The 20770-nt window shown below is 58.6% G+C and overlaps 10 protein-coding genes across 10 annotated transcripts; 6 read left to right on the forward strand and 4 right to left on the reverse strand.

The window, feature by feature from the left end:
• The first annotated feature begins 10 nt into the window (after window positions 1–10).
• Window positions 11–3262, forward strand: BDZ90DRAFT_40090 (hypothetical protein). Its single transcript, XM_025509560.1, has 6 exons — window positions 11–485; window positions 574–720; window positions 804–855; window positions 929–1019; window positions 1094–1202; window positions 1279–3262. The coding sequence occupies exons 1-6, from the start codon at window positions 438–440 to the stop codon at window positions 2824–2826; spliced, it is 1995 nt and encodes a 664-aa protein (XP_025361110.1). The 5' UTR covers window positions 11–437; the 3' UTR covers window positions 2827–3262.
• BDZ90DRAFT_233128 (ribosomal protein L5) lies at window positions 3171–4449 on the reverse strand. Its single transcript, XM_025506523.1, has one exon. The coding sequence runs from the start codon at window positions 4431–4433 to the stop codon at window positions 3327–3329; it is 1107 nt and encodes a 368-aa protein (XP_025361111.1). The 5' UTR covers window positions 4434–4449; the 3' UTR covers window positions 3171–3326.
• Window positions 4450–4637: 188 nt separating this feature from the next.
• On the forward strand, window positions 4638–5373 carry BDZ90DRAFT_40137 (ribosomal protein L13). Its single transcript, XM_025509561.1, has 3 exons — window positions 4638–4696; window positions 4776–5063; window positions 5132–5373. The coding sequence occupies exons 1-3, from the start codon at window positions 4688–4690 to the stop codon at window positions 5336–5338; spliced, it is 504 nt and encodes a 167-aa protein (XP_025361112.1). The 5' UTR covers window positions 4638–4687; the 3' UTR covers window positions 5339–5373.
• Window positions 5270–6587, reverse strand: BDZ90DRAFT_233130 (hypothetical protein). The gene is made up of 2 exons (XM_025506524.1): window positions 5735–6587; window positions 5270–5656 (listed from the first exon to the last, which is right to left on the reverse strand). Exons 1-2 carry the CDS (start codon window positions 6488–6490, stop codon window positions 5408–5410), a joined length of 1005 nt encoding a protein of 334 aa, XP_025361113.1. The 5' UTR covers window positions 6491–6587; the 3' UTR covers window positions 5270–5407.
• A 124-nt stretch (window positions 6588–6711) lies between these two features.
• BDZ90DRAFT_233131 (hypothetical protein) lies at window positions 6712–10275 on the forward strand. The gene is made up of 3 exons (XM_025506525.1): window positions 6712–7236; window positions 7313–7494; window positions 7567–10275. Exons 1-3 carry the CDS (start codon window positions 6840–6842, stop codon window positions 10219–10221), a joined length of 3234 nt encoding a protein of 1077 aa, XP_025361114.1. The 5' UTR covers window positions 6712–6839; the 3' UTR covers window positions 10222–10275.
• A 243-nt stretch (window positions 10276–10518) lies between these two features.
• BDZ90DRAFT_233132 (ARM repeat-containing protein) lies at window positions 10519–14284 on the forward strand. Its single transcript, XM_025506526.1, has 2 exons — window positions 10519–10722; window positions 10807–14284. The coding sequence occupies exons 1-2, from the start codon at window positions 10550–10552 to the stop codon at window positions 13835–13837; spliced, it is 3204 nt and encodes a 1067-aa protein (XP_025361115.1). The 5' UTR covers window positions 10519–10549; the 3' UTR covers window positions 13838–14284.
• BDZ90DRAFT_221922 (putative glutathione-dependent formaldehyde dehydrogenase) lies at window positions 14250–15451 on the reverse strand (the record flags this gene model as incomplete). Its single annotated transcript, XM_025504505.1, has 2 exons — window positions 14250–15107; window positions 15179–15451. 2 exons carry the CDS (start codon window positions 15449–15451, stop codon window positions 14250–14252), a joined length of 1131 nt encoding a protein of 376 aa, XP_025361116.1.
• A 659-nt stretch (window positions 15452–16110) lies between these two features.
• On the reverse strand, window positions 16111–16505 carry BDZ90DRAFT_221721 (putative mitochondrial ribosomal protein S19; the record flags this gene model as incomplete). Its single annotated transcript, XM_025504488.1, has 2 exons — window positions 16111–16243; window positions 16360–16505. The coding sequence occupies 2 exons, from the start codon at window positions 16503–16505 to the stop codon at window positions 16111–16113; spliced, it is 279 nt and encodes a 92-aa protein (XP_025361117.1).
• Window positions 16506–16809: 304 nt separating this feature from the next.
• On the forward strand, window positions 16810–17716 carry BDZ90DRAFT_253905 (Trm112p-domain-containing protein; the record flags this gene model as incomplete). Its single annotated transcript, XM_025507807.1, has 4 exons — window positions 16810–17001; window positions 17086–17172; window positions 17258–17315; window positions 17402–17716. 4 exons carry the CDS (start codon window positions 16810–16812, stop codon window positions 17569–17571), a joined length of 507 nt encoding a protein of 168 aa, XP_025361118.1. The 3' UTR covers window positions 17572–17716.
• A 460-nt stretch (window positions 17717–18176) lies between these two features.
• On the forward strand, window positions 18177–20548 carry BDZ90DRAFT_265121 (putative Fer1-iron transport multicopper oxidase; the record flags this gene model as incomplete). The annotated part of the gene is made up of 4 exons (XM_025508652.1): window positions 18177–18645; window positions 18714–18887; window positions 18957–19049; window positions 19120–20548. The coding sequence occupies exons 1-4, from the start codon at window positions 18494–18496 to the stop codon at window positions 20546–20548; spliced, it is 1848 nt and encodes a 615-aa protein (XP_025361119.1). The 5' UTR covers window positions 18177–18493.
• Window positions 20549–20770: the final 222 nt, after the last annotated feature.

Consider the following 20770-nt stretch of genomic DNA (forward strand, 5'->3'; position numbering starts at 1 on the left):
TCCGTAGCCAGCCCCGGGTCACGAGTGAAGCAGCACATCGCCAGTACGGCCGTCTCCTCCTCGCATCGCTCGCCCCGCCGCCCTTCCCCGCCTTGAGGGCAAGCTGCGCCGTGCACGGACGGCGGGAGACGCGGCTCGGCGTGGGTGATGGATGAGCGAGCAATCGACTGCAAAGATCGAGGGTCGGATCGAGGGTCGCCGCAAGCCTTGATTGCTCCTACACCGCTCGACCACACAAGATTACAGCCAGGAACACAGCCGCCAGCAAGCAGGCAAGGCTGCGGAAGGGTCCAGCCGGCAGCAAAGGCAGGAGGGTGGCCACCGATCCAGGGCCCCATCGCACGGATCCTCCCTCCTCTACCTCCCACCTTCATCAACATCACCACCACCACCCTTGACGCACCGCCCGACGCACCGCTTCACCACCCTTTCCCATCATGGCATTCCCAGAGCCAGCGCTGACGCCGGAATACTTTACCTTTGTGGTGGGTGTGCGCAGCAGATGCCGTGGCGGTGAAGATAAGCTCAACGATGGCTGACTTGATCTTTTTCGCCGCCTGGCGCGCTGCGCAGCTCCTGTGGGCACTTCCGATTACCACGCAGGTCATCCTGATGTTCTTCGAAGGCATCAGGACAATTCCCGGTGAGATTCGTATGATGATGCGCATCCATCGTCGAGGAAGGCCCAACATTGTCGAGATCATCTTCTTTGTTATCAAGGTATGTGGGAGAGAGACGATAAGGGTACGACGACTCGCTCCTGATGTCGACCTGAGCACCGTCCTGCCCCTCGCTTGCGATAGTACATCGCCATCCTGGCGACCGTGATGAGCGTGCTGCAAGAGTGGACCCCCTGTGAGTTGATGTGTACGGTCAGTGATCTATGGAGGTGCAGCAATTGACCATCATCAGTCCTTGCCACCCCCAGGGCTCACCGCCAAGAGCTGCCTCGCCGCCAGTTGGATCCTTCAACTCGGGCTTTCCCTCTGTACTGTCCTCGTCAGCACCAGCTTGGCTTGGTGAGAAGCTGTCCTGTCACTCAGGATTACGTTCCCACACATTGACCCTAAGACCTTGCTCGCCCACTTTCCAGGCGCTGCTACGTCATTTTCCAGCGCAACCGTCGCGTGGGCCTCATACTCCTCGGCGGCCTCATCGTCCATCTCGCCATGAGCCTGTTCGCTGCTATTGGCCAGGCCAAGGTGGGTAGCGTACAGCACTAGACCAGCTTCCGCACTGACCGTGCCAATTCCCACCCCTCTGTGCGCGCCCTCGCAGTACGACATTAAACAAGAAAACTACTGCGGCTGGTCTGATGCCATGCTGCACAAGAACCACTCGCACAAGTGGTACCAAATCCATGCTAGCTGGTTTATGCTCTACTCCACCGCCTTCGACACAGTCATGGTCATTGCTGCCTCTTGGCGCCTTCTCAAATTCGTCCGTGGCCCCACCGGCCTGCAGCGCATTGGGCGACTACTCTTCATCAACAATCTGCACTACCTCGCCATTGTCTCCACGATCAACCTGATCCAATTCTTCGTCCTCTGCTTTCGCTTCTCGAGCATACCGCCCCTCATGTGGCTCACCGAGACGCTGCAGATCATTGTCTGCTTACAGATGCTTATCTCAGAGCAGGATGAGGCGCATGGATACAGCAACAGGGCAGGACAGCAAACAGCATACCGGGGCGGTGGCGGCGGCGGCGGCATCGGAGGAGGGGGATACAGCGGCGGCAAGACGCCTGGGTCGAGCTTCGTGCCTGTCAAGTCTGGCACGAGCTCCAAGCCGCAGCAGTCGACCTTTTCATCTCTCGATCAAGCTGAGATACGCCAGCCGCTTGAGGGAATCCGCTTCGACGCCCTGCACTCAGAGTCCATTGTTGATCGCGACACAACCATGAGCCAGATTCAAGCCGGCGTGACCAAGGAGATCACGGACCTCCAGCATCCTGCACCTCATCCGTGGGCATATCAGCAAGATTCGTCCATCTCTCATGGCCCTTCGACACCCCACAGTGGTTGCGCGCACAACAGCAACGGCAGAACTCAGGTATACGGCTACGAGGTCAGCTCTACCTTACCAGCCACCAGCACGGCCTTTACGCCACGTCTCTTTTACGGCACTGAGCCGTCCTCTTTCCACACTTCACCTCCCGCCTCGCTGGGAGACGGTGGTGGCAGCAGCAGTTCCCCTCGTCCACCCAAGTCAGGTGGCGGTCTCTCCGTCAAGGCCATTCGTGCTGGGCTCGACTATCAACAGAGCCACAGACAGATGCCCATTTCAGGCGCCACCGCTGCTAACTGCGATGATGCCTATGCCATGAAGCCCGTGAGCGTCCACAGTGCTCAAGGCAGCGAGCCTGCCGGCAATTCAGGAGGGCGCAAGAGAGCCATGTCCAGCCACTCTAATGCTAGCGTATGCACCTGCGCCCGCAGTGGGGTCGGGCAGCAGGTCTCGTATGGGACTGCTCTGACTTGCGAGATGACCAACCCTCGCGAGCATGCAACACGCCGGGACACGACCCTCTCGACTGCCACTGGGGCGAGCGCGGCTGTCGGAGGAGCTTCACCACAGGTGGATACGACCATCTCGTTCGATGCTCCCAAACTGGGCGAGGAGGAGGGCTACCCGTCTCATCGCTTGCTCAGCTTCCCTCACGTCGGCGGCAGCGAGGCTCCTCATGACCATGGCAATGTCGGGGTCACTGCAGGCGACAAACAGATCCGTCACGTTCACTCGCACGTTGAGCAAATGACCAACGGCGCGGTCAATCCGGATGCGCCGTTCGCTGACTACAACACTTCGGTGCGATACCGCTTCTGAGGAGTCGTCGCCAGAGAGGATGGCAGGCGACGCTGCCCTCGCAATACCACGGTCGACCTTCTCTCGATCTGAAGTCAAGGCGACAACGATAGGCCTCATTCCCCACATCCATCTCGCCGAAACTCTTAGCTCCGCTCCTGCAAGTCATTTTCTTGCTCCCCGCCCTGCGTCACCCATACCCCTCAAGCCAGAGGCGCTACTGCGGCGGCGACCCAAATCTCGCCGCTCGAGGTAATCATGCGCCTTCGCTCATCTCCTGGCGGCCCTCTCTGCGACACTGCTTCACTCAACACCCATTCCATTCCCTCTGGGCCAACACGTTTGCAAAGGCCCAAAAATCTCTTGTCTTTGAACTCATGATCATGACGACCACTTACGATCTTCTTTCTCGACTCGAAATGCCACGAAATTCGCACTCAGCGTCTTGAGCGTCAGCCTCGCATATCGTCTGCGTCATCATGAATGCCATTGCTAGGCGCCGATATACAGCGCGCTTTCTCTTAGCGCACGTCACCTCTCCTGACGAAGGGTACTCCCAACCCACTCAGAAGCTGCCTTGCCCGAAGCGTGGCCCTAGGCCCTCGCTGGTTGGTGATGCAATCGATCTGGAACCCAATCCCCCTGTTGCTATACGCATCCCAATTCACCTCCGTCTGCGGGAAGTAGCCCATTGCCTCTGGTCTCATTCCCAAGCTGACCACTCCGCTCATGGCTGCCGGGCTTCCCTCTGGCTGGCTGGAGGGCGGAAGGAGGAAGCCCTGGAATGTCCTCATCCTCGGCAGGACGAAGGTGACGAGGACGTCTAGGAAGTCCATTGCGACAGGCCGAGGGAGGACCGCCTGTACACCGACGGGCATACCGGGGCGAATCTTGAATGAAGCCACGCCTGATTTGGCACGGAGGATCGAGATGTGACCCTGCGCTTTGTTGAGGTGCGTGGTAGTCGCATCCTTGTGGTCCAAACCAGAGGCAGGGTCTGCCCATGATCCCCTGGGCGTGAGTCCTGTAATGGCACGGAATTGCGCCACGAGAGGAAGGAGGGCATGTTTGCTGCTGATGGCATCTTCGCAGAAGGCGGTCAATACCACCCTGTCCAGAGCGACGAGGTCTTTGGTCGGGTCCTCGAAATTGGGTTTCACCGGGCCTGGCTGCAACGTCCTCGCTCCCCTCGGCGGGCGAGCGGGACGATTCTTTGCGTACGGATTGCTGGGGTCCCACCTACGAACAGAGTCGGACGTTGGGGCTGCGGCGAGCTTTTCGCTGGCAGTGAGCTTGGACCATTCGGGGTCGTGCGTCATGTAGAGGAGCGAGGGGGCGAGGGTACGACGATAGTGCTCTTCGTATCGATTGAGCTGGGTGGGGCCTACCGTGAGATGGGTGAGGGGAGAGTGAGCAGAGGAGGCAGTGGAGTTTGATGTTGATGGGCTGGGGTGGAGGATGTTGCGCGGAGGGACTAGGGATGATGGGGAGGCAGGAGGAGGGGGGGACGATGCCGGGGGGGCTGCCTTCGTTGCCGAGGTCGAGGCATAGCGAGCAGCAGATGATGAAGTGCTAGTAGATGTACTTGCCAGCCTCGTGAGGGCCGTGCGGCTTGATGACGAGGCCATTCTGTCAGCGTGTATGCGTATAGAGAGTGAGGAGGAGGAGTCGCAACCCTCTGCTTGTCGTCGTCGGCTCGTCGACCTCTCATCTTCTCAGCCCGCCCTCGACGACTCTCCGCCCGCTTTTCTTGACTTGCGCGCTTCCGAGTCCGAGCGAGCAGGCGGGGGAGCGGACAGGGCCAGTCGATGGACGATGGAGCAGCTGCTGCATTCATTCGTGTTGCAACTTTAGTATCCTGCTCAACACTTCATCACCAAGCATGTCAAACGTGAGCACCAGATCGCCTTCTTGATCGCCTCCTTGCTATCTCAAGCTAACATCTGCCTCACCACGCTCCCCCTCCACAGCCGGCTCTTACTTTTCAGCGCCATTGGCACCACCTCTCTGCCTCCTCCCAAACCCTCGGTCCACTCTCAGTTCGCATAGCCACCCTCCTCATGGGCAAGCACAAGCCCCGAGGTATCTACTCGCCCGCAAACGACCAAGCAGGTGACTACGTAGTGGTGACAAATGCCGAGAAGGTTGGCGTAACGGGCAAGAAGGCCGAGCAGAAGGTGTATTACAGACATAGCATGTATCCGGGAGGTTTGAAGGTTGAGCGATACCAGGAGAGGATGGAGAAGAAGCCGGAGGAGGTGAGTATGCGAGAGGGAGCAAAGAGGAAGGGACAAGCTGACCCGTGCCTGTCATCACGCCCGCGCAGATCATCCGCTCAGCCGTCTCAGGGATGCTCCCTAAGAACAAGCTGCGGGATCGTCGCCTGGCAAGGCTCAAGATCTTCGCGGGTGAGGAGAACCCCTTTGCGGCAAACATTGCGAGGAGGTACGATGTCTCAGGAGGTGTACAGTCATCGGCTTCAGTCCAGGGTGTCGTCGATGCGATCAAGGAGCAGCAGGCTGGCAAGTCATAGCAACGGCCTCCCTCCCTGTCTCGTCCCTTTGCCGCCTGCGAACCTTCTGCGAACCTTCATATTGTACATCTAGTAGTCCATTACACCTCCATTAGCATCACTGGCATGTCTGTCATCGTGGTCGTCATCGCCGTCGTCATCGTCAAAATATCGCTCCTCGTCGAGGATCTCCTCCTGTCTCCTTGCGAGCTCGACAACACCGCCAGCCTCGCCTTCGCCTCTCGATGCTGAGGCTTGTGTCTCCCGTCTCTCTCCCTGATGAAGCGGTGATGAGTCCTCAAAGTCGATGCGCGCATACAAGGAGGATGGCAGGGTTGGCTGGGATGAGTAAGGGAATGAAGGGGTTGAGGCGGTCAGATTGATCCCCCTTCCCAGATGACGTCCCGACTGACTTACGTCGCCTTTGATGAAACGCTCCACGACCGCCCTTTGAAAGACTTGCATTAGCTCTTCCTCGATCTGCTCGTCATCTTCCTCGTCTTCCCCTTCCTCGACCTCTGCTCCGTGTAGCCCATCGCGCTCTTCTCTCTGCCTTTCTTGGTCCTCTTCCTCATCCTGCTCATCCATCAATCTAGCTAGCCTTGGGTGAGAAAAGAGATCGCCCTCGTGCGCTGGACCATACTGGACTGAGCTGGTCGTGCCCGCAGCCGCCTTGTAGCCGGGGACGGCGGCCGCTGGGTGATCGGGAAAGGGAGGGTCGAGCTGACGGGCAGCAGGGCGCCGGCATGGTGTAGGAAAGTGTCGCAATCGCGGCCGTGTGGTGCTACCTACTATCGAAGACCAGAGTTCGGGCAATCTCCGTCGGCTAGCCTCAAGGCCTAAAGTTGTTGTGGCGTCTATGTCATCTTGGCCGCCGTCGCCGGAGAGACGGTCTGCACGGCGTGCCCAGCTTTGCCGCCTGTACATCACGAGTGGGATTCGGCTTCTCTCCTGAGCTGTGGTGACCTCAGCAAAGGGTACTAGTAGCTGTGATGGCAGGCTGTTGATGTACTTTGCGACAAAGTTGAGAGGAGAAGCTAGCATGCTTGCCCGTAAGTCTTGAACTTCGGAGGGCGGTATTGAGAGCCAAGCTTGCACTGCAGATATGAATTTGTCATCTAGCTGTGCTGGTGTTGGAGCCGCTGCGGTGCCCCACTCCTTGTCGTCGTCCATGTTCAGGTTGCACCGATGTCACGGCTATGAAGTTTGTCAAAGATGGTTGCTCCCTCGCTCGCGTGGTGATCTCGCAGCAGCAGGGTCCACATTTCGAGATCTGGCGTCGACGAGCGGAGCGTCGCGTCTCGTCGTCTGAGATGAGCGTGGCTGGATGCGTCGGCGTCGAGCAGGCGATTGATCGACGGACCGACGGCTCCACCTTTCTTGCCTTCGTTACCCACCAGCCCGAGCACATCGAGGCGCGCTCGGACCTCTGCCTGCACCCCAGCCAGCATCGAGAGGTCCAGCGCTGACGGTGTTACCGCCACCACCACTGCCCTGTCTCCCTATCTCTCCGTCCATCACCATGTCCTCCACCCCATCATCTGCAACGCGTCGCCCTGCGCCCACGACGAGCACCACCAATCCTTCTACGCTAGACGCCTTCGCGGCCAGCAAATCTGTCCCTCTACCATACAGCATCGCAGCCGTCTCATCCTATTCAGGTACCTATGAACCCTCCAACATCCTCACGGATAAGCCGCACGACCTCTCATCGCGCTGGTCCGGGGCGAGCGTAGCCGCAGTCGCTTCTTCCTCTGCCACGACTTCTGCTGGAGGAGTGGCCGGAGCAGCAGCGGCGGCGGCAGCGGGAAGCAGTAGATCGGCAAATGTCCCAGCTGCGACGGTAGGTGGAGGAGCAGGGGGAGCGGGGAATGGGAAGCAGTACATTATCCTCAAGCTATCCCAGCTCGCAGTAGCAAGTGAGTCCCGCCCTCGCCTGTCCTTGCTCCGAATCTCACCTGCTCACTGGACCCCGACTTCGCTCATCTACCCTAGAATCCATTCTCTTCGGCAAATTCCACAAGGCTCACCCTTGCAACCTTCGCGACTTCAAAGTGTACGGCGGCCCTTCTCCCGACCCTAACTCGGGGCTGTGGATGCGATTGCTGAGGGCGGGGTTAAGGAATGACGCGCAGCCCGAGGAGTTTGCGCTCAAGTGGTGTGATGCAGATGGGATGGTGAGCATTCTTGACGCTTCGAGTTGAATGATGGAGCGGAGTTTGACAGTTTCTGGCCCCTCACACTCGCAGCCTGTGCCCATTCGCTACATCAAAGTCGTCCCTCTAGCAGCGCACAGCCCCAACTACAACTTCTCCGTATGGCACATCGCCCTCAAGGGGGTATGCGACAAAGCTTTGGTTAGTCGCGCCTCGCTGGAGTACGACGAGCATCGCGAGAGTTCGACGATGCGACTCATGCTCAAGCATCTCCGCTCGAGGGGACATCATGCCGCTTTTGAGGCATTGCTCAAGAGTAGCAAGCTCGACGCACCTCCGCTGGACGCGCACCAGAGGGAGCCAACTCCATCTCTGACGTCGTCCTCGTCGGGCTTGGACCATCAGCGTCCAACGCAGCGTCCCTTTGAGCACCCCATCGTGACCCAACTCTTCCAATCCATCATGAAGGGAGACTGGGATGCCGCCGAACGCTGCCTCGACATCTCTGCCGGCCAGGAATCTGCCTCCTCAGCCAACCTGAATCTCTTCGCACGCCATGTCTCGAAGCATGCTCACTCCGCTCACTGGCAGCGCATCAACGCAACAGACGCCGATGGGGATATACCCTCTCCTCGTGGCGGGCATCAGCTAATCGTAGATTCTGCGAGGGGCACCGCGTACCTCTTTGGAGGCTGGGATGGGGCCAATGATCTCTGTGATCTGTGGATCTACTATATGGCGGAGAGCCGTTGGAGGAGGATCAGTGCGGATACGAGAGAGCAAGGGGGCCCAGGACCAAGGAGCTGCCACAAGATGGCGTTGAGTTCGAGGAGTGGTCTATTGTATGTCCTGGGCAGGTACGTCGACTATTCCGGTGGGCCAACGAGCTCCAGCTCGACGACAGCGGGTCCGACAACAGCGGGAGCAGCGTCATCGTCGTCGTCATCATCGGCGGGCAATGCGAACATCCCTCATCGTCTGCGAGCAGGGCGATACGACACCAGGCGAGACGCTCCTGCCACGAGCAGCACCAGCGGCACCGTCCCTGGCTCCTCACCCGACCCCAATGGCTCCAACTCCGCCTCACCGAATCCAACACACCCACCCGCAGCAGCAGCTCCTCCTTCCTCGTCTCCGCGCCCGACTTCCCTCCAACCCTCCGCGACAACGAGCAACACCTCCCCACGCAACACGTCTCCCTATCCGACCTATCAATCCGACTTCTACCGCTTCTCCACCCGCTCAGAGCGCTGGGATCTACTGTCCCGTGACACTGCTGCCGATTGCGGGCCTAAACTCATCTTCGACCATCAAATGCTAGTGGACGACGAGTCTCAAATGCTCTACGTCTTTGGAGGTCGAGTCGCGCATTGGGACCCTGCACACTTTGAGCTGAGCGGGCTCTGGAAGTGGGACTGTATTCAGAGGACGTGGCATTTCGTTTTCGACGACGAGACGCGACTCGGGGACAAGATTCTGAGTCGAGCGGGGCATAGCATGTTGCTGGACACGGTCAAGCGACAATTGTGGGTTCTAGCCGGGCAGAGAGGAGAGACGTACCTTGCAGACATGCACGTGTACGACTTGACCACTAAAGCGGTCCGCGAGATCTCGCACGACTATAGCCAAGGGGGCAAAGGGCCTGAGGGAGGCTTTACGCAGCGCGCCACCATCGACTCGGGGAAAAGAGAGATCTACCTGTTTTCCGGATTGGTCAGGCGCAGTAGATGTAGCGATGAAAGAGTCAAAAGCGCGTTCTGGCAGTATAGAATGGAGGAGGATGAGTGGCGAGTGGTGTGGAGGGGCCAGGGTAGCGCGATTGCTGGTGGTGGCTCACAAGGCGGAGCGAGTAGCGGAGGAGACGTTGAGATGGACCTCAGCGAGATCGACGACGACGAGGACCCCGATGGCGACTCGACCGCTACTCCAGGTCTGCTCAGCGCGACACGCAAGAAAGCCAAGGCGACAGCGGCAGCCGCCGCTGCCCTAGCAGCATCGGAGCCACGCCCGCGGTACGCATCCGAGATGGTGTACGATCCACGAACAGAGACCTTCCTCCTCTTCGGTGGCAATCCCGCCGACCCATCCGCCATGCCTGCACGTTTGGACGATCTCTGGTCCCTCAAGCTTATCCGCCCTGGGGTGTGCGAGGCACTACGACGGGCCAAGTTCACCTTGAGGCAGCAGAGGTTCAAGGAGATGACCGCTCTGGGAGCAAGGGCTGCAGGCGGCGATGGACTGGCGGCGATGGAGGCGCTGATGTACTTGCAGACGCAGGTGGCTGAGGTGGTGGACCATGACAAGGCGCACGAGAGTAGGACCTTCCGGAAGCTCGTCGCTGGGCTACTTCAGCACAACGAGGGCGGCACGGATGCTAACATGGCGAGCCTTGGAGATGACGGCGACGCAACGGTCACCCGCTCTAGCAGCACATCGGACCCACTCAACAGTCCTATCTCCTCGGACGGCCTCCCCTCAATGGACACGGACACGGGCGACATGGATGACGAGATGCTCTCTATTTCTCAGACTCTTCCTCCGCGAGCTCAACATGCTGCTCGTCGTCATCCCGACTTGAGTCGGCTGCGTCCCTTGGAGGCAGGGCAGCGTGCCCCTGCCTTATACGCGCAACGTCTTGAGCTCTTCAGGGAGCTGCTCCGCTTCTACCCGCCCGAGGCTATCGAGCCCAGCGATGACGTTGGTCTGGCGGTGAGTGCCGCGCTTGTCAGAGGGGCGAATCGTCGATAGGCTCAAGCGATTGATTGTTGGAAGAGGTAGATCAATGGCATGTGATTCATGAGCTAGTCTAGTAGTGCGCTATGTGACCGTAATGAGTGAGCTGCTGAGTGAGCGAGAGCGAGCGAGCGAGCGTGTGTGCGCCGACGTGTGTCGCGTGGCTCCGCAATGCCTGCATGCAAGTCGAGGGCATCACAAATCGGCGCGAAGAAAGTCCAGTTCGGTCCTGTTGCTCTTTCGAGGTCGAAGACGAGGCGGAACGAGAAAGCAGGCGAGGGGCGTTGGGCATTTTGAACATTCTCCTTCTCTTCTCAATTCCACAACCTCTTTCGTGCCCGAGATGGATGCCCTCTATTCCATCTTCCAATCGACGCTGAGCCCCGACCCGAACACGAGGGTGAGGGCCGAGCTCGACCTCCGGGCTACCGAGGCGCAGCCTGGTATGTTGCCTGGCGTGCTTCAGATTGTTGCGAGCGAGCAGGCAGATGGTACCATTAGGCAGGCGGCTGCGATGTGAGTGCGCGCAAGAGGATAGCGAGGATGACAGAGCATCGTCGATGCTGACCTGGCTATTTGTTTTCGGCTCCCTCTTGGCAGCTACCTGAAGAATCGCCTGCGCAAATCGTGGGACGATGAGGGAAACAATGCCTCGTCGTCCAAAGGCCCCGCCGCTGTCCCTCAACAAGACCGCGAGCCTATCAAGTCGTTGCTACTCCCCACACTCGTTTCAACCACTGGCCAGGTACAGGTACACGTCGCATCTGCCTTCCACACCCTCGTGCGAGCCGACTTCCCTTCCAAGTGGCCCGACCTCATGGACAATGTCGGCCGCCTTGTCAAGAGCCAGACGCCCAAGGAAGTCTACGGCGGTATTCGCGCTCTCCTTGAGATCGTCCGCGCCTTCCGCTGGATTGACGATGCTAACCTCATGGAGCCAATCGTCGCCTCGACGTTCCCTACCATCCTTGCGACGGGCACGCAGCTCCTTCAGTCCCCCGATGTCGACTCGCAGGATGTGGGCGCGCTCATCTATATCATACTGAAGGTGTACAAGAGCTCCATCAACAGTCAGATGACGTCGCACCACCAGAGCAACGAGAGCATCATTCCTTGGGGTAAATTCCTCCTCGACGTTGCGCAGCGTCCCGTCTCGTCTGCCTCGCTGCCCTCAGATGAGGACGACCGTGAAATCTGCCCTTGGTACAAGGCCAAGAAGTGGGCATGCTTCTCCCTCAACAAGCTCTTCTCGCGGTACGGTAACCCCTCGCAGCTTCCCTCAACCCTCCAGTCCTACAAGCCCTTTGCAGAGCGCTTTGTCGCCACCTTTGCACCGGAGATCCTCTCCGCCTACCTCCGCCTCACCGAGTCCTCGATCAAGGGCGAAGTCTGGCTCTCAAAGAAGCAGACGCACCTCATCCTCCGCTTCTACGAGGAGTGTGTCAAGCCGAAATCCACGTGGTCCCTTCTCAAGCCGCACGTCAATACGCTGGTGCAGCAGTTCGTCTTCCCGAGGCTCTGCACGAGGCAGGCAGACGAAGAGCTCTGGGAGCTGGATCCCGTCGAGTTCGTGCGATTCAACATCGACCCGATCGACATTGGTGGGCCGGAAACGAGCGCTTCGAGCTTTTTGACCGTCGTGGCCTCCAAGCGCACAAAGACAGCATTCCTTCCTCAGCTGGAGTTTGTCACCTCCGTCGTTCAAGCTTACCCTGCCTCGCGATCCGCGGCAGAGAAGGCAGGCGCACTTGCAATGTGCAAAGCGATGGACCTGACGATGCTGCACCATCCCAAAGTCTCTACCAGTCTCGAGGGCTTCTTCTCCCAGTACGTCGTACCAGAGCTCACCTCTCAGGACAGGGTGCTCCGCTTCCGTGCCTGCCAGCTCATCTCAGCCTTCGGCAGCAAGATGGCATGGCGCAACTCTGCCAACCTCCAAGCCGCTTTCATGGGAGTCATGCAATGCGTGACGGACGAGGAGCTGCCCGTGCGGGTCGAAGCCGCTGCGGCCTCCACGGTCCTCAGCGAGCACGATGAGATCCACGCAGCCATGGCTCCCAATGCCCCGCGTCTCATGCAAGAGCTCCTCAAGCTGTCCGACGAGCTCGAGCTTGACTTGCTCACCGAAGCCAAGAGCAAGGTGGTGGAGCGTTTCTCTGAGGAGCTCATGCCCTTCAGCGTGGAGCTTGTCGAGCAGATGAAGAACAGCTATGTGCGCCTCGTGGAGACTTACATGGCTTCGGCGGACATCGCAGAGGACGGAACGCACGAGTTCAACATCAACGATGGCGAGGGCGATCGTCTCTTTGCTGCCATTAGCGCATTGCAGACAATCTACTCTGTCCTCACCAGCTGTGACGAGAAGCCGGAGATCCTCGCCCAACTCGAAGGGTCTGTGCTGCCCCTCGTGGCCTTCACCATCGAGAAGGAGGCAATCGAGCTCTACGATGACTGCTTCGACCTGCTGGACGTGCTCACTTTCTATCAGAAGAAGGTCTCGCCTGGCATGTGGGGCATCTTTGAGCTCATGGCCAAATCCTTCCTTGACGGAGCCGGGATCGACTACCTGGCTGAGATGCTCAGCACGTTTGACAATCTCGTGTCTTACGGCACAGACGTCTTCAAGTCCAACGAGAACTACCGCAAGTTGCTCCTCGGCATCTATGAGAAGGCGATGAAGTCCGATCAGCTCGGTCTGGGCGATCACCTCTCTGCTTGCAGGCTGGCGGATGTGGTGCTGCTCCTGCTGAAGGGTAGCATCGACGAATACGTGCCCATGATCGTCTCCACGGTCCTGCCACTGCTGGACGAGAGCAAGGCGCAAGGCGCAACCGCCAACCTGCGCAAGTGGGCTTGCATCGTCATCCTCGACGCTCTCGTCTACGATGCAGGCCTGACGTTGCGCTGCCTCGAGTCGAGCGGGGCGACGCAACACTTCTTCACCTTGGCCTTGGGCCAGGTCGTGCCCAAGCTAGTCAAGGTACACGAGAAGAAGGTCGTGGCACTGGCGCTCATGAGCGTTCTTGGCCTGGACGAGGGGCAAGCACCGCAGGCCATTAAGGCTGGCGAGACACAGCTCCTCACCTCTTTGCTGGACAATCTCGCAGGCATCCCGGAAGCGATCAAGCGCCAGCGTGCTTTGGAAGACGCCTTTGTGGACGATGAGGACGAGGATGCTGAGGAGGAGGACATCGACGGTGGAGCTGATGACATTGCGAGCCAAGTCATTAACGATGGGGACGATGATGCGGACGTGCACGACGAGGATAACGAGTACCTCGAGCTTCTCGCACGCGAAGGCGCCCGTTTGCGCGCCAAGGCCGCTGCTGCTGCTGGCGCCTCGGCTGGAACAGGCGGTGACGAGTACGCAGACGTGTCGTACGATGCGGACTCGGATGAGGAGGCCGATGAGGATGAGGACGAGGAGGGCGTCGTGTATGAGAGCCCGCTCGATGACGTGCCCGTGTTTGACCATTTCCGTCAACTGATGACGCATCTGCAGAACACGCGACCCAACGTTCTTGCGGGGCTTGGCGCAGAAGGCTCGAGTAGGGTCACTGAGGTTGGGAGCATCATGGATGAGAGGGTTAGGAGGGAGGAGGGCGACGAGAGTCAGGCGAGCATTCAGTAAGGGAGCATGAAGGGCCGGAGGCTGGAGAGGAGGAAGGAGTATACCAAGTGAAATCGTAGATGCCGCAGGGATGTTTTTTGAAAACATGCGCAGTAGATTGCAGAATCTATCGGCCCGAGCTGAAGGGCGTGGGTAGGGCGCAAACCAGCCTCAGGCGTCGTGGCAGGTACGCTGCCCAAGATCTCAATCTCTTCATGTGGTGATTTTGGCTTTGCATTCTAGCACAGCGGCCGCTACATGGGGGGCTGCGCTGAAGTAGGATCGTCACAAATCGGATCTAGAGCTTAGCCAGTGAGATGCGCCCGGGCGAGGAGTTGTCCCTGTTTATTGCCTGCGCCAAAGCAGGTGGAAAGTCAGTTCATCAGTCAGAACTTCGTTTCGTAGTGAAAGAAAGATGTGCGCGCGCACACACTCACATCTTGATGACGCAACGAATGCAACCTCCCTTCTTCATCTCTTCGAGACCCTTGTTGATGTTCTCGAGGTCCTGGCTGTGCGTGATGTACTCGTCGACCTTGAATTGGCCCTTGAGGTACTTCTCCACCAAGCCGGGCAGCTCCGTACGTCCCTTGACACCACCGAATGCCGATCCCTGCCACTTACGACCGGTGACGAGCTGGAAGGGGCGCGTAGCAATCTCCTGGCCTGCAGCCGCGACACCAATGACGGTCGAGACACCCCAGCCCTTGTGGCACGCCTCGAGAGCTGAGCGCATGACCTTGACATTACCTGTGCAGTCGAAGGTGTAGTCGAGTCCACCGTCGGTCATCTCTACGAGGTGCTTGACAATGTCGTCAACCTTGTCCGCCTGAACGAAGTCGGTTGCGCCAAACTTCTCGGCCCACGCCTTCTTCTCCGGGTTGACATCGATGGCAATAATGCGGCCAGCCTTGTTGGCTACCGCTCCATCGATGACGGCAAGACCCACACAGCCGATACCGAAAACAGCGACGGTGCTTCCCTCCTCTACGTTGGCAGTGTGCGTCGCTGCACCGTAGCCCGTAGTGACACCACAGCCAAGCAAGCAGGTCCTGTCCTGCTTTGCCTCTTGGTTGACGGCTACGAGTGAGAATTGAGAAACGACGGTGTACTGCGAGAAGCAAGAGGTGCCCATGAAATGGTTGAGCTCTTTGCCCTTGCAAGTGAAGCGCTTTGTGCCGTCAGGCATGACTCCCTGGCCCTGAGTGGCCCGTACACGTTGGCAGAGGTTCGTCTTGCCCGACTTGCAGAATTTGCACTCTTTGCACTCGGCAGTGTAGAGGAGAATGACCTACGTCAAACACAGCGAGAGAGGAAGGTCAATGTTTGCTCGTGTAGCGTTATCAGTTGGCGGCTACTCACCGAGTCGCCCTCCTTTACGTGGGTGACGCCCTCTCCAACCGACTCGACGTAACCGGCACCTTCGTGTCCCAAGATGGAGGGGAAGGCACCCTCTGGGTCGCTACCAGAGAGGGTGTAGGTGTCGGTATGGCACAAACCAGTGTACTCTACCTTGACTCGTACCTCGCCGGCCTTGGGCGGTGCCACCTCTACATCTTCGAGGGAGAGTGGCTTGCCTGCCTCCCAGGCAACAGCGGCCTTGCATGTGATCGTCTTGCCAGCGGTAGGTGCCATATTGTGTAGATGAGTGAATTCGGTGTGAATGAAAGGGAGAGAAGATAGGCGGGAGTCGAGTGGCTGCTCAAATGTGGGGTTTCAAGTAGGCTGCCAGGCACTCTGTCGTGTGCAATTGATTCTTCGCGGGCAGTGGAGGCCGTTTCGCAGTCAGCTTTGACTGCTCTCGTGCCTTGAGTCGTCGTCCACATGACCGACGGACCACACGTCGAGGGGGCTGCGTCGGATTCTCAGCTCGAGAGGACGCCTCAATGGCCCGCTCTTCGGACGACGAGCAAAAGATGCACACAAATGCCTATCAAGGCGAGAGCAAGAGCAACGCCACGAGGTTCAAGGCGCTGTGGGGCATGACCAGGGATCACTGCGACCGCGTCTCTCATCATAGCTTTGTGTGCAAACGTATTGATGTTCGAGATACAATTACATTGCTGCGAGAAGAGGGTCAATCTATCGCCACAAAAGCCCGTCTACTCTCAAGACGCCCATCGAGGCCAGTCGTGCAGCATCATCCCACACTACGTTGCCACGGTCCTCGTCGTCGTCGTCGACCCGTTCAGCTCACTACAAGCACCCAAAGATGCTTCCCAAATGGCCTACGCTCTCGGCTCCGTCTAACTTGCTACCCTCCTTCTCCTCCTGCTCATCGTGCTCCTCCTCGCTCACTTGTTCTTCGAGAACTTGTACTGGAAGCGCTTCCTTGTAGGAGCAAATTCTCCCAGCTTGTGACCCACCATCTCCTCGGTGATTGAGATGGGGACGTGCGACTTGCCATTGTGGATGAGGAAGCGCAGGCTGGCGTGGCGCAGCGTATGAGAATGAAGAACGGCAGGGGTCAGCGTCAGGGGGACGGAACAGATGCAGAGGCAAAAGGCTGTTGCGCTGCGCCGCTCTGCTCTCGCCGTACTCACCCCACGTAGTTGGGAAGAATGGTACATAATCGCGCATTGGTACGGATGGGTGTGTTGCCCCTCAGTGCCTCGGCCAGGTTGGGAAAGGCGACAAAGAAGGGGCCCTTCCATGCCGAGCGCGCTCGCAGGGCTTGGGATGGGAGCATGGCGAGTGTGAGGGCGCCTGAAGAGAGAGAAAGGCAGATAAAAGCTTAGTCAAGACTGCGGCGACATCGACAGAGGAAAGAGCGTAGACTGACCTCTGCTTTGTCGAGACTACCAGTACGATGAGGATGAGACGAAGCGAAGTTGCTCGAGGCCGGACTGAGCCACCTTGTTGCGTCTGGCTCGCCACGTGATGCTCTCTCTCGTCGAGATTTTTGGTCCTCAGTCCGTCATTCCACCTCCGCACCTTCGACCTCCATTCCTCCTCATCACCCTCGACCCACTCCACTTCACCACATCGCCAGCATGCGTCTTCTCACCCACAACCTCTTGGCATGCTCGGCACGCACTTGCCTCACCACGTCGAACAACTTCCCCTTGGCCCTCAAAGATGTGCAGCTCGAAGTTGTAGAGGTCGAGTACAATGAGGGCTTCTTGAAGGGCCTCATGGGTGGGGGAAAGGTCGATTGGAGAGGTCTGGTGCAGACTGTGAGATCGGTGAGTGAGAGAGAGTCCTAGCAGACGATCTGAACATGGGAGAGAGCTGATATCGATCATCGGGTACTCGCGTGCCTCCCGCAGCTCGGTGACAGCTCGCTGCCCGAGACGGTCAATGAGGACGAACTTGACGACGACATTCTCAAGAAGCTTCATCATCTGCTACTCGAGGTGAGCCCACGCTACGCATCCTGCCGTCGCTCAACTTCATTCCCTGACTTGCCTTTTTTCCGCGCCCACTCGCCTCCTCGCACAGATCCACGTAACACAAGGAGCCATGGTCTGCCCAAACTGCTCTCACGTCTTTACGATTCGTGAGTACATGTGCATCTCCAACCATCCTGTCGATCTCGCCGCTCACCCATTGCTCTTCTCTCGCGTCCGGCGTCTCCTCGTACAGGCAACGGCATCCCGAACATGGTGAGTATAGAGCCCCGATCCTGTCGCGTGCAGCGCCGGTCCCTTGTGCTTTGGTTCTCATCTCGCTCGCTCCAATGTTCGCTCACTCATTGTGTCCCTTTGGTTCGCTCATGTTCGCAGCTCCTGGCCGACCACGAGGTACAGCGCTAGGTCATTTCGCGCCAGGCCGTGAAGTCTTGTCATTCGCCGAAATACCTCCCCTCACCGTTTCTCTCTGCATCGTGTCGTCCGTTCATCATGTTGTACCACATTCATCTCACCTCGAAAATTCCATCAGCTGTGATAGCCCAATGCGACTGATACACTAGCGTCTACTTGGTGAGGTTCCCGACGGCAGCTTTTGGCTTGGATCCAAGTGTGTGACCGGCAGCCCGTAGGTTCAGGCACCATTGCGGCGCCAATCTTCTTCTCGCACGACATTGCTTCGCGTCTTTCTCACGGCCAGGAACGAGCGAATAGGTGTACGAAGAGGATTGGCCGATGAGGTGGCAAACGCGAGCAGCTGAGCGCTCACCAACACGCCAACGCTCAAGCTCATGTACCCGCGGCCACCTTGAATTGCTCCTGTGTGCTCCCTGGTCTACTAAGCTAGCGGGACTGATGGTCGCTCACATTCGTTCGCTCACTCACGCTGCAGCTAGAGTGTGGCGCTCTCTTTTGCCTCTGGCCCGCCTGCAGCCCACTAGCCCGGCCAGGCCCACGGCGCCGTAGGCCTCCGTTCCCGCCCGGCGGTTGGGAGTCCTGTCGAGTTGAAGTGCTTGCAGGAACATAGACTCGCGAGATGTGTCGACGCGGTATCTGATTTGCCGTCGCTCTCGCTGACCCTCGTTCAAGGCGAGGCTGAGATGTGGTCTTCTGCCTCCGTCTCGTCTGAGGAGCAAACGACGGTTCACGAGACGGCGACGGCGGGTTGAGAAAAAGTCAGAGGGCAAGGGGAGAGAGTCACAAGGAGGGCAGGCAACACTTTATCTTATCAGGTCGGCGTCGCCCTCGCTCTTCCCCATTCCATCTTTTTTCCCATCACCACCGCCACCTACCTGCCTCCATCAGCCAGACAGCAGCGCGATCCATCATGATCCGCAATACGCTCCTCGTCGCCGCTGTCTCCCTCTTGAGCGCAGCTAATGCAGCCAAAGTCGAACAATGGTGGAATGTCGGATGGGTTGAGAACCAGAATCCTGATGGTCTCCCGGCCAGGCGGGTTATTGGTGTAAACGGCACATGGTAAGTAGCAGTTCCGTCAATGAACGCTGTAGTACCGCGCTCACATCGCCATGCTCGCTGCGCTGCAGGCCGCCTCCGATCCTCAACATCAACAGCTCCGACTCGCTGACCATCCACGTCAAGAACCAGCTCAACGATGGCATGGGAACGGCGTTGCACTCTCACGGCATGTTCTTCAACGGGACAGGCTACTACGATGGTGCCGTCGGCATCACGCAATGCCCGATCCCTCCCAATGAGAGGTGAGAAGTCATTGTCTCAGCGTGATAGCAGCGCAGCATGCTGACTTCGATGGGCCCCCCGGCTGACAGCTTCTCGTACGAGGTGCACAACTCGCCCAAGTCGCCCGCTGAAGCTGCCAAGCAGTGGGGTACATTCTGGACTCACGGCCACTCGATGGGACAGTGAGTTGACGCTACCGATGGCAAATGCCTCCTTTGCAAGGCTGACAAGCTTCTTCTCGCTCCCTCGCAGATACGTCGATGGGCTCCGTACCGCCTCAATCATCCACGCCGACACGGCCGAGACGCAAGCTCACAAGTACGATGAAGACTACACGATCCTCATGGCAGACTGGTACCACGCAACGCACGACATCCTCATGGAGCAATTCATGACCGACCGCAATCCCACGGGCGCCGAGCCCATCCCCGACTCATCGGTCATCTACTTTGCTCACACGAGCAACAACTCTGCTACGCCCACGCTCGTTCCCGGATTCAACGAGGACGCCAAGCTCCAATTCCAGCCGAGCAAGACGTACAGGCTGCGATTGATCAACATGTCCGCCCTGGCTATGTTCCAATTCTGGATCGACGGCCACGAGATGAGGATCATCGAGGCTGATGGAGTCGACACACAGGAGTTCCCCATCGACCGCATCTCCCTCTCGGTAGCCCAGCGCTACTCGATCCTCGTCACGGCAAAGAACACGACCGACACCAACTACGGCATGCACATCAACATGGACCCCGTCATGTTCGACACCGTACCTGACTCTCTTAAACTCAATGTCACCTCGCTCATTGAGTACAATGACAAGGCCGGTACCCCGGTCGCCGCCGAGGAGACGCGCGACTATGACGACATGATTGACGACACGCTCCTCGTCCCTTACTACCCGGAGCCTTCTTACCCTGCCGACACCAGCCACGACCTCAACGTGTGGTTCGACGTGCGTGCCGACGGCAAGAACTATGCCGCCTTCAACAACATCTCCTTTGTCTTCCCCGAGACGCCCTCCCTCCTCACCCAAACCACCATGGGATCGGCCGCCCTCGAGCCTGCGGCGTACGGCCCCTCGTCGCATGCCATCGTCACCAAGCACGGCGACATGGTTGAGCTGACCATCTACAACTGGGACGCAAACGCCCACCCTTTCCACCTGCACGGCCACCAGTTCCAGATCGTCAAGAAGACCATGGACGCGCTCTCGGACGACCCGACCGTCAACCCTCCCCTCAATGAGACGGCCCTCAGCCTGGGTAACCCCATGCGTCGCGACACCGTCACCGTCCCCAGCGGAGGCGCAGCCGTCCTACGCTTCAGGTCGGACAACCCTGGCGCATGGCTGATGCACTGCCATATCGAGTTCCACTTGAACGCCGGCTTGGCCCTGATCATGATTGAGGCGCCCGAGGTCGTCAACTCGAAGCTTCAGATCGACCCAGCAGTGCAACGTCACTGCCTTGCTGACAATATTGCCGTCACGGGCAACGCGGCTGGTCTCAACTCGACGACGGACTTTGGCAATTTGAAGAAGGAGGCCAAGTTCATCATCTCAGGGTGGACAAAGGAGGCTGTGGGAAGCGTCGTGGGATGCGCCATCACTGCTGCGCTTGGTTTGGCTGTGGTCGTGTACTTCGGCCTCAGCCAGGGGGAGGAGCAGGAGGACAAGGAGTAGAGAAGTGATGGGAGATGGAAGCATGGGGAGAAGAATTCTAGCAGAAAGAGTGGAGGCGCGCCGCCACGGGATTGCCTCTATAGTAGTGTAGCGTCTCCAAAAAAGCAAATGTTATGAAGCAACAGCGTCACCATCACTGGCATCTCGCATGGCTGCGCATGTGAATTGCTCTGATTCTTCTCTGCTTACCATCAAGTGGTGGTCGAGGTGAATCCCGTCGAC

The sequence above is a fragment of the Jaminaea rosea genome (assembly GCF_003144245.1).
Source record: "Jaminaea rosea strain MCA 5214 unplaced genomic scaffold BDZ90scaffold_10, whole genome shotgun sequence".
NCBI classification, from domain to species: domain Eukaryota; kingdom Fungi; phylum Basidiomycota; class Exobasidiomycetes; order Microstromatales; genus Jaminaea; species Jaminaea rosea.